Source organism: Petromyzon marinus, chromosome 75, assembly GCF_048934315.1.
Source record: "Petromyzon marinus isolate PM22_M1 ecotype Great Lakes invasive population chromosome 75, UKy_Petmar_22M1.pri1.0, whole genome shotgun sequence".
NCBI lineage: Eukaryota > Metazoa > Chordata > Hyperoartia > Petromyzontiformes > Petromyzontidae > Petromyzon > Petromyzon marinus.
The window spans coordinates 6408875-6421374 of record NC_133741.1 but is presented as its reverse complement, the minus strand read 5'-3'; the positions used below and the strand labels follow the sequence as shown (position 1 = coordinate 6421374).

At 57.0% G+C, this 12500-nt stretch overlaps 1 protein-coding gene across 1 annotated transcript in view; it reads right to left on the bottom strand.

The window, feature by feature from the left end:
* Nucleotides 1-10828, bottom strand: part of LOC116958311 (putative methyltransferase-like protein 21E) — an 18368-nt gene extending 7540 nt beyond the window's left edge. Inside the window, exons 1-3 of the mRNA XM_076056459.1 lie at nt 8850-10828; nt 4749-4858; nt 167-284 (exon numbers count right to left, since the gene is read on the bottom strand). Coding sequence (XP_075912574.1) covers nt 167-284; nt 4749-4856 — 226 coding nt within the window. The 5' untranslated portion in view covers nt 4857-4858; nt 8850-10828. The remainder of the gene's footprint in view (nt 1-166; nt 285-4748; nt 4859-8849) is intronic.
* Nucleotides 10829-12500: the final 1672 nt, after the last annotated feature.

The following is a 12500-nucleotide window of genomic DNA, read 5'->3' as shown; positions in this document are numbered from 1 at the left end:
GAAGTTAGTGGTTCACGCCGTGCAGTAGGTAGTGGTTCACGCTGCACGGGCAGTTGTGGTTCACGCTCTACGGGGGTGGTGGTGGTGGGCTAGACCCCAGGCCGCACGTGCTGCTGCTGAGCGGGCCGAGCGGGGCCGGTGACTGCCGGCCCGCTCGGAGCGGTACCCAGGAGGCTGCACACGATGGACACGAGCCCCGTGCCCGCCCCCAGCTCCAGCACGGAGCGCCCCGCCATTGGGTAGCGCTGCTGATTGGCCTCCAGGAAGCGCGCCAGACGCACGCCCTGCGGTGCACGCACACACAAACACACGCACACCACGACCTCCCCGAGGGGGACGAGGCCATCGGAGATCAGATTCCGGGGTAACCCCCAGCCGTGGCAGGCGGCCACAACACAGATCAACAGTTGCACATTCTACCCCCTTTCTAGGCTGCACGATGCTGCAGGGCCCCCGCCGTCGACCAACGGCATTTGCGTGCTCTGCCGATGGGTCTGCAGAGCGCACCGCATCGCTCAATCGGCGCTAAACCGTCAGAGGCTGCCAAACCAGAGGTCTACAGCAGCTGTATACGTCCCACCCCGTAGACGGTACGATGCTCCAGGCACCACTCACCCCAGGCCCCCCGGCCACAGCCGCCAGAGTTCAGAGCCGGCCATACGGTAGGCGAACGGCAGTCGTGGGTGCAACCGATGGGTCCACACAACGCACCGCATCTCTCGCCCGGCAGCAACCGTCAGAGTCAGCCACACCACATGTCCAGAGCAGCTGTACAGCCTCCCCCGTAGACTGTACGATGCTCCAGGCCCACGCACACCAGACCCCCCGGCCACAGCCGTCGGAGATCAGACACCTCCAACGCGACCGACCATCAGAGCCAGCCACACTACGGGTCTACAGAATTTGGCTTACCCTACTCACTTCTAGACTGTACGCTGCTCCAGACCCACTCACACCAGGCCCCCCGGCCACAGCCGCCAGAGGTCAGACAGCAGTCCTACCATAGACAAAACCATCAGACGTAGCAACACCACAGGTCTACAGCATTTGGCTTTCCCTACTCTCCTCTCGACTATACGATGCTCCCAGGCCCCACTCACACAACTTGCCGCAGCCATCAGACCCGGCCGTACCATAGGCGAACGGCGGTTGTGCGCACTACCGATGGGGCTGCAAAAAGCACCACATCGCCTCTCACTTAACCACAACCATCACCGCGGTTAGAGAGCACTTATGAATGCTACCACTTTGTAGTCTATACGATACTCCCAGACCCCACTCACACCACGTCCCTGGTCACAGCCGTCAGAGGTCAGAGTCGGCCATACCGTAGGCGAACGGCAGTCGCGGGTGCTACCGATGGGTCTACAGAACGCACCGCATCGCTCAATTGGCGCTAACCGTCAGAGGCTGCCACACCAGAGGTCTACAGCAGCTGTATACGTCCCACCCTGTAGACTGTACGATGCTCCAGGCCCACTCACACCAGGCACCCGGTCACAGCCGTCAAGAGGTCAGACAGCAGTCCTACCATAGACAAAACCATCAGACGTAGCAACACCACAGGTCTACAGCATTTGGCTTTCCCTACTCTCCTCTCGACTATACGATGCTCCCAGACGCCACTCACACAACTTGCCGCAGCCATCAGACCCGGCCGTACCATAGGCGCACGGCGGTTGTGCGCACTACCGATGGGGCTGCAAAAAGCACCACATCGCCTCTCACTTAACCACAACCATCACCGCGGTTAGAGAGCACTTATGAATGCCACCACTTTGTAGTCTATACGATGCTCCCAGACCCCACTCACACCATGCCCGGCCACAGCCATCAGACACAGCCGTACCATAGGAGGAACGGCGGTTGTGTGTACTACCGATGGGACTGCAAGACGCACCACATTGCCTCTCACTTAACCACAACCATAACCGCGGATAGAGAGCACTTATGAATGCCACCACTTTGTAGTCTATACGATACTCCCAGACCCACTCACACCACGCCCCTGGTCACAGCCATCAGAGGTCAGAGCCGGCCATACCGTAGGCGAACGGCAGTCGTGGGTGCTACCGATGGGTCCACACAACGCACCGCATCTCTCGCTCGGCAGCAACCGTCAGAGTCAGCCACACCGCATGTCCAGAGCAGCTGTACGGCCTCCCCCGTAGACTATACGATGCTCCAGATCCACTCACACCAGGCCCCCGGCCACAGCCGTCAGAGATCAGACACCGGGCCCCAACAAGCATCATATGAATCAACACCACACATCTACAACCGCTGTTAGCTACGTCCGTTGCAAAATAAATTCGACATACACAGAGATCCACAGAGACACCCACAGAGACCCACATAGACGCATAGAGACAACCATAGAGATCCACAGAGACCCACAGCGACACCCATAGAGACACACAGAGACCCACAGACATCCACAGAGACCCACAGAGACCCACAGACACCCACAGAGACCCACAGAGACACCCACAGAGACCCACAGAGACCCACAGAGACACACAGAGACACACAGAGACACCCAAAGAGACCCACAGAGACCCACAGAGACACACAGAGACACCCACAGAGACACCCATAGAGACACCCATAGAGAGACCCACAGAGACCCACAGAGACCCACAGAGACACCCACAGAGACCCACAGAGACCCCCAGAGACACCCACAGAGACACCCACAGAGACCCCCATAGAGAGACACAGAGACACACACAGAGACACCCACAGAGACACCCACAGAGACCCACAGAGACACACAGAGACCGCCATAGAGACCCCCAGAGACACCCACAGACACCCACAGAGACACCCATAGAGACACACAGACACCCACAGAGACCCATAGAGACCCATATAGACCCATAGAGATACCCACAGAGACACACAGAGACCCCCACAGAGACACACAGAGACCCCCAGAGACACCCACAGAGACCCACAGAGACCCAAAGAGACACCCACAGAGAGCCACAGAGACACCCACAGAGACCCACAGAGACACACAGAGACCCAAAGAGACACCCACAGAGACCCTCAGAGACACCCACAGAGACCCTCAGAGACACACAGAGACCCACAGAGACACCCATAGAGACCCACATAGAGCCACAGAGACACCCACAGAGACACCCACAGAGACACCCACAGACACCCACAGAGACACACAGAGACACCCACAGAGACACCCACAGAGACCCACACAGAGACACCCACAGACACCCACAGAGACCCCCACAGAGACACACAGAGACACCCACAGAGACACCCACAGACACCCATAGAGACACACACAGAGACACACAGAGAGACCCACAGAGACACCCACACAGACCCACAGAGAAACCCATAGAGACCCACACAGAGACATCCACAGAGACACCCACAGAGACCCACAGAGACACCCACAGAGACCCACAGAGACACCCACAGAGACCCACAGAGACACCCATAGAGACCCACACAGAGACATCCACAGAGACACCCACAGAGACCCACAGAGACACCCACAGAGACCCACAGAGACACCCACAGAGACCCACAGAGACACCCATAGAGACCCACACAGAGACATCCACAGAGACACCCACAGAGACCCACAGAGACACCCACAGAGACCCACAGAGACACCCACAGAGACCCACAGAGACACCCATAGAGACCCACACAGAGACATCCACAGAGACACCCACAGAGACCCACAGAGACACCCACAGAGACCCACAGAGACACCCACAGAGACCCACAGAGACACCCATAGAGACCCACACAGAGACACACAGAGACCCCCAGAGACCCACAGAGACACCCACAGAGACCCACAGAGACACCCACAGAGACCCACAGAGACACCCACAGAGACCCACAGAGACACCCATAGAGACCCACACAGAGACACCCACAGAGACCCACACAGAGACCCACAGAGACACCCATAGAGACCCACAGAGACCCACAGACACCCATAGAAACACCCACAGAGACACCCACAGAGACACACAGAGACACACACAGAGACACCCACAGAGACCCACAGAGACACCCATAGAGACCCACACAGAGACACACAGAGACCCCCAGAGACCCACAGAGACACCCACAGAGACCCACAGAGACACCCACAGAGACCCACAGAGACACCCATAGAGACCCACACAGAGACATCCACAGAGACACCCACAGAGACCCACAGAGACACCCACAGAGACCCACAGAGACACCCACAGAGACCCACACAGAGACATCCACAGAGACACCCACAGAGACACCCACAGAGACCCACACAGAGACATCCACAGAGACACCCACAGAGACACACACAGAGACCCACACAGAGACACCCACAGAGACCCACACAGAGACACACACAGAGACATCCACAGAGACACCCACAGAGACCCACAGAGACACACAGAGACCCCCAGAGACACCCACAGAGACACCCACAGAGACACACAGAGACACCCACAGAGACACCCATAGAGACCCACACAGAGACATCCACAGAGACACCCACAGAGACCCACAGAGACACCCACAGAGACCCACAGAGACACACAGAGACCCACACAGAGACACCCACAGAGACACCCACAGAGACCCCCCATCACCACCCCCCCCCACCACCACCCCCCCACCACCACCCCCCCACCACCACCCCCCCACCAACCCCCCCACCACCACCCCCCCACCAACTCCCCCACCACCACCCCCCCACCAACCCGCCCACTCACGCTCTCCCAGGCCACGGAGGCCTCTGCCACAGGGCTCATGAACTCCGTGATGGTGATGGTGGTGCCCACAAAGTGGTAGTGCTCCTTGGGGAAATCGAAGTACTCCATGCCTGGGGGGGTTGGGGGCATGGGGGAGGAGCAATGGGGGGGGAGGGGCATGAGGGGGAGGGGCATGTGGGTCAAAGGGGGAGGAGCCATGGGGGGAGCGTCGTGAAGGGGAGGGGCATTGGGGTCATATGGGGAGGAGCAATGGGGGGAGGGTCGTGAAGGGGAGGGGCATAGGGGTCACAGGGGGAGGAGCCATGGGGGGAGGGTCATGAGGGGGAGGGTCATGAGGGGGAGGGGCATGGGGGTCACATGGGGAGGAGCCATTGGGGGAGGGTCGTTAAGGGGAGGGGCATTGGGGTCACAGGGGGAGGAGCAATGGGGGGAGGGTCATGAGGGGGAGGGGCATTGGGGTCACAGGGGGAGGAGCCATGGGGGGAGGGTCATGAGGGGGAGGGGCATTGGGATCACAGGGGGAGGAGCCATGGGGGGAGGGTCATGAGGGGGAGGGGCATGGGGGTCACAGGGGGAGAAGCCATGGGGGGAGGGTCTTGAGCAGGAGGGGCATGGGGGTCACAGGGGGAGGAGCCATTGGGGAGGGTCGTGAGGGGGAGGGGCATGGGGTCACAGGGGGAGGAGCAATGGAGGGAGGGTCATGAGGGGGAGGGGCATGGGGGTCACAGGGGGTGGAGCAATGGGGGGAGGGTCATGAGGGGGAGGGGCATGGGGGGTCACAGGGGGAGGAGCCATGGGGGGAGGGTCATGAGGGGGAGGGGCATGGGGGTCACAGGGGGTGGAGCAATGGGGGGAGGGTCATGAGGGGGAGGGGCATGGGGGGTCACAGGGGGAGGAGCCATGGGGGGAGGGTCATGAGGGGGAGGGGCATGGGGGTCACATGGGGAGGAGCCATTGGGGAGGGTCGTTAAGGGGAGGGGAATTGGGGTCACAGGGGGAGGAGCAATGGGGGGTCATGAGGGGGAGGGGCATTGGGGTCACAGGGGGAGGAGCCATTGGAGGAGGGTCGTGAAGGGGAGGGGCATTGGGGTCACAGGGGGAGGAGCCATGGGGGGAGGGTCATGAGGGGGAGGGGCATTGGGGTCACAGGGTAGGTGTGACACACCAGGTAGGTGTGAGTCACGTGGTAGGTGTGAGTCACGTGGTAGGTGTGACACACGTGGTAGGTGTGACACACGTGGTAGGTGTGAGTCACGTGGTAGGTGTGACACACCAGGTAGGTGTGAGTCACGTGGTAGGTGTGAGTCACGTGGTAGGTGTGACACACGAGGTAGGTGTGAGTCACGTGGTAGGTGTGAGTCACGTGGTAGGTGTGACACACGTGGTAGGTGTGAGTCACGTGGTAGGTGTGACACACGAGGTAGGTGTGAGTCACGAGGTAGGTGTGAGTCACGTGGTAGGTGTGAGTCACGTGGTAGGTGTGAGTCACTTGGTAGGTGTGACACACCAGGTAGGTGTGACACACGAGGTAGTTGTGAGTCACGTGGTAGGTGTGACACACGTGGTAGGTGTGACACACGAGGTAGGTGTGAGTCACGAGGTAGGTGTGACACACGAGGTAGTTGTGAGTCACGAGGTAGGTGTGAGTCACGTGGTAGGTGTGACACACGTGGTAGGTGTGAGTCACGTGGTAGTTGTGACACACCAGGTAGGTGTGACACACGAGGTAGTTGTGAGTCACGAGGTAGGTGTGAGTCACGAGGTAGGTGTGAGTCACGAGGTAGGTGTGACACACGTGGTAGGTGTGAGTCACGTGGTAGGTGTGAGTCACGTGGTAGGTGTGACACACGAGGTAGGTGTGAGTCACGTGGTAGGTGTGAGTCACGTGGTAGGTGTGAGTCACGAGGTAGGTGTGAGTCACGAGGTAGGGTTGAGTCACGTGGTAGGTGTGACACACGTGGTAGGTGTGAGTCACGAGGTAGGTGTGAGTCACGTGGTAGGTGTGACACACGTGGTAGGTGTGACACACCAGGTAGGTGTGAGTCACGTGGTAGGTGTGAGTCACGTGGTAGGTGTGACACACGTGGTAGGTGTGAGTCACGTGGTAGGTGTGAGTCACGAGGTAGGTGTGACACACGAGGTAGGTGTGAGTCACGTGGTAGGTGTGAGTCACGAGGTAGGTGTGACAAACGAGGTAGGTGTGAGTCACGTGGTAGGTGTGAGTCACGAGGTAGGTGTGAGTCACGTGGTAGGTGTGAGTCACGTGGTAGGTGTGACACACGTGGTAGGTGTGACACACGAGGTAGGTGTGAGTCACGTGGTAGGTGTGAGTCACGTGGTAGGTGTGAGTCACGTGGTAGGTTTGAGTCACGTGGTAGGTGTGACACACGTGGTAGGTGTGACACACGAGGTAGGTGTGAGTCACGTGGTAGGTGTGAGTCACGTGGTAGGTGTGAGTCACGTGGTAGGTGTGAGTCACGTGGTAGGTGTGAGTCACGTGGTAGGTGTGACACACCAGGTAGGTGTGAGTCACGTGGTAGGTGTGACACACGAGGTAGGTGTGAGTCACGTGGTAGGTGTGAGTCACGTGGTAGGTGTGACACACGTGGTAGGTGTGAGTCACGTGGTAGGTGTGAGTCACGTGGTAGGTGTGAGTCACGTGGTAGGTGTGAGTCACGTGGTAGGTGTGACACACGTGGTAGGTGTGACACACGAGGTAGGTGTGAGTCACGAGGTAGGTGTGAGTCACGTGGTAGGTGTGAGTCACGTGGTAGGTGTGAGTCACGTGGTAGGTGTGACACACGAGGTAGGTGTGAGTCACGTGGTAGGTGTGAGTCACGTGGTAGGTGTGAGTCACGTGGTAGGTGTGACACACGTGGTAGGTGTGAGTCACGTGGTAGGTGTGACACACGAGGTAGGTGTGAGTCACGTGGTAGGTGTGAGTCACGTGGTAGGTGTGAGTCACGAGGTAGGTGTGACACACCAGGTAGGTGTGACACACGAGGTAGGTGTGAGTCACGTGGTAGGTGTGAGTCACGTGGTAGGTGTGAGTCACGAGGTAGGTGTGAGTCACGTGGTAGGTGTGAGTCACGTGGTAGGTGTGAGTCACGTGGTAGGTGTGACACACGAGGTAGGTGTGAGTCACGTGGTAGGTGTGAGTCACGTGGTAGGTGTGAGTCACGAGGTAGGTGTGAGTCACGTGGTAGGTGTGACACACCAGGTAGGTGTGAGTCACGTGGTAGGTGTGAGTCACGTGGTAGGTGTGAGTCACGTGGTAGTTGTGAGTCACGTGGTAGGTGTGACACACCAGGTAGGTGTGAGTCACGTGGTAGGTGTGAGTCACGTGGTAGGTGTGACACACGAGGTAGGTGTGACACACGTGGTAGGTGTGAGTCACGTGGTAGGTGTGACACACGTGGTAGGTGTGAGTCACGTGGTAGGTGTGACACACCAGGTAGGTGTGACACACCAGGTAGGTGTGACACACGTGGTAGGTGTGAGTCACGTGGTAGGTGTGACACACGTGGTAGGTGTGAGTCACGTGGTAGGTGTGAGTCACGTGGTAGGTGTGAGTCACGTGGTAGGTGTGAGTCACGTGGTAGGTGTGACACACGTGGTAGGTGTGACACACGTGGTAGGTGTGAGTCACGTGGTAGGTGTGAGTCACGTGGTAGGTGTGACACACGTGGTAGGTGTGAGTCACGTGGTAGGTGTGAGTCACGTGGTAGGTGTGACACACGTGGTAGGTGTGAGTCACGTGGTAGGTGTGACACACGTGGTAGGTGTGAGTCACGTGGTAGGTGTGACACACGTGGTAGGTGTGACACACGAGGTAGGTGTGAGTCACGTGGTAGGTGTGACACACGAGGTAGGTGTGAGTCACGTGGTAGGTGTGAGTCACGTGGTAGGTGTGAGTCACGAGGTAGGTGTGAGTCACGTGGTAGGTGTGACACACGAGGTAGGTGTGAGTCACGTGGTAGTTATGACACACCAGGTATGTGTGAGTCACGTGGTAGTTGTGACATACCAGGTAGGTGTGAAACACCAGGTATGTGTGAGTCACGTGGTAGTTGTGACATACCAGGTAGGCAGGATGCTCACCGGCTTTGGAGGCAGCTTGAGATTTGAGCGGAGAGGCTTGCAGCTTCTTCTTATAGAGAACACAGTCAAAGCTCCCCCGGGTAGCCCACACAGACTTTACACACTCACACACATACACTCATAGACTCATACACTCACACACTCATACACACACACACTCATACACTCATAGACTCATACACTCACACACACATACACTCATAGACTCACTCACTCATACACTCACTCATACACTCACTCATACACTCACTCATACACTCACTCACACACTCACAGACTCATACACTCACACACACACTCACACACTCATACACTCAAACACTCACTCATACACTCACTCACACACTCACACATACAATCACTCATACACTCACTCATTCACTCACTCATACACTCACTCACTCATACACTCACTCACTCATACACTCACACACTCATACACTCACACACTCACTCATACACTCACTCACTCATACACACACCCATACACTCATACACTCACACATACAATCACACACTCATACACTCATACACTCACTCACACACTCACACACTCATAGACTCATACACTCACACACTCATACACTCACACATACAATCACACACTCATACAATCACACACTCACTCACTCACACACTCACTCAAACACTCACTCACTCATACACTCACTCATACACTCATACACTCACTCATACACTCACACACTCAAACACTCACTCACTCATACACTCACTCACTCATACACTCACTCACTCATACACACACACTCAAACACTCACTCACTCATACACTCACTCACTCATACACTCACTCACTCATACACTCACACACTCACTCATACACTCACTCACTCATATATTCACTCACACACTCATACACTCACTCACTCATACACTCACTCACTCATACACTCACTCATACACTCACACACTCATACACTCACTCACTCATACGCTCACACACTCACTCATACACTCACTCACTCATACACTCATACACTCCACTCACTCACACATACAATCACACACTCACTCATACACTCACACACTCATACACTCACTCATACACTCACACATTCACTCATACACTCACTCATACACTCACACACTCAAACACTCACTCACTCATACACTCACTCACTCATACACACACTCATACACTCACACACTCAAACACTCACTCACTCATACACTCACTCATACACTCACACACTCAAACACTCACTCACTCACACACTCACTCATACACTCACTCACTCATACACTCACTCATACACTCACACACTCAAACACTCACACACTCACACACTCACTCACTCATACACTCACTCACACACTCACTCACTCACACACTCACTCATACACTCACTCCACACACTCACACAGTCACTCACTCACTCATACACTCACTCAAACACTCACTCACTCATACACTCACTCACTCAGTCATACACTCACTCATACACTCACTCATACACTCACTCAACACTCACTCACTCATACACTCACTCATACACTCACACACTCACTCATACACTCATACACTCACTCACACACTCACTCATACACTCACTCATACACTCACACACTCACTCATGCACTCACTCACACACTCACTCACTCACACACTCACTTACTCATACACTCACTCATACACTCACTCATCTACTCACAAACTCACTCACTCACACACTCATACACTCATTAACACATACACTTACACACTCACTCACTCACAAACTCACTCACTCATACACTCACTCACACACTCACTCATACACTCACTCACACACTCACTCACTCACACACTCACTCATACACTCACTCACACACTCACTCACACTCACACACTCACTCACTCTCTCACTCACCCACTCCCTCACAAACCCACTCACTCACCCACTCACACACCCACTCACCCACCCCACTCACTCACACACTCACTCATACACTCACTCACCCACTCACTCACCCACTCACCCACTCACTCACTCACCCACCCCACTCACTCACCCACCCCGCTCACTCACCCACTCACTCACTGACCCACTCACTCACCCACTCACTCACCCACTCACGCACGCACCCACTCACTCACTGACCCACCCCACCCACTCACTCACCCATTCTCTCACTCACCCACTCTCTCACTCACCCACTCACTCACTCACCCACTCACTCACCCACTCACTCACTGATCCACTCACCCACTCACTCACCCACTCACTCACTCACTGATCCACTCACCCACTCACTCACCCTACCCACTCACCCACTCTCTCACTCACCCACTCACTCACTCACTGATCCACTCACCCACTCACTCACTGATCCACTCACCCACTCACTCACCCTACCCACTCACTCACTGATCCACTCACTCACTCACTCACCCACCCCACCCACTCACTCACCCACCCACTCACTCACCCACCCACTCACTCACCCACTCACTCACCCACTCACTCACCCACTCACTCACGCACCCACTCACTCACTGACCCACCCCACCCACTCACCCATTCTCTCACTCACCCACTCACTCACCCACTCACTCACCCACTCACTCACCCACTCACCCACTCACCCACTCACTCACTCACCCACTCACTCACTCACCCACTCACTCACCCACTCACTCACTCACCCACTCACTCTCTCAATCACCCACTCACACACTCATTCACACACTCACAGTGCCCTAACCAATGCACCACCACTCCCGGCCGTCTTTGTCTCCCCAGTGGCGACGTCTACTCTAGCGTCACCAGGTTCACTCGTTTAAGGCCGATTGTACCTAGGGAAGTCCCGTGACCAGGCCGCGACTTTTAACACTCCCGTCGCCTGAGCCAATGACCACACACACCAGGAATCATCACCTGCCTCGCCTGGCCCTGAGGGGAGGGGGGAGGGGGGAGGGGGGAGGGGGAGATGGGGGAAAGATGGGGGAGAGGTGGGGGGGGGGAGATGGGAGAGAGACTGGGGAGAGAGAAGGAGGGAGATGGGGGAGAGAGGGGGGAGAGATGGGGGAGAGATGGGGGGGAGAGATGGGGGAGAGATGGGGGGGGAGAGATGGGGGGGAGATGGGGGAGAGATGGGGGAGAGATGGGGGAGAGATGGGGGAGAGATGGGGGAGAGATGGGGGGGAGAGATGGGGGAGAGATGGGGGGGAGATGGGGGGGAGAGGGGGGAGAGAGGGGGGAGAGAGGGGGGAGAGAGGGGGGAGAGATGGGGGAGAGATGGGGGGGAGAGATGGGGGAGAGATGGGGGAGAGAGATGGGGGAGGGAGATGGGGAGAGAGGGGGGAGAGAGGGGGGAGAGATGGGGGAGAGAGATGGGGGAGAGATGGGGGAGAGATGGGGGAGAGAGATGGAGAGAGATGGGGGAGAGGTGGGGGGGGAGATGGGGGGAGAGGGGGGAGAGAGGGGGGAGAGATGGGGGAGAGATGGGGGAGAGATGGGGGGGAGAGATGGGGGAGAGATGGGGGGGAGAGATGGGGGGGAGATGGGGGAGAGATGGGGGAGAGATGGGGGAGAGATGGGGGAGAGATGGGGGGAGATGGGGGGGAGAGGGGGAGAGGGGGAGAGGGGGGAGAGAGGGGGAGAGATGGGGGAGAGATGGGGGGAGAGATGGGGGAGAGATGGGGAGAGA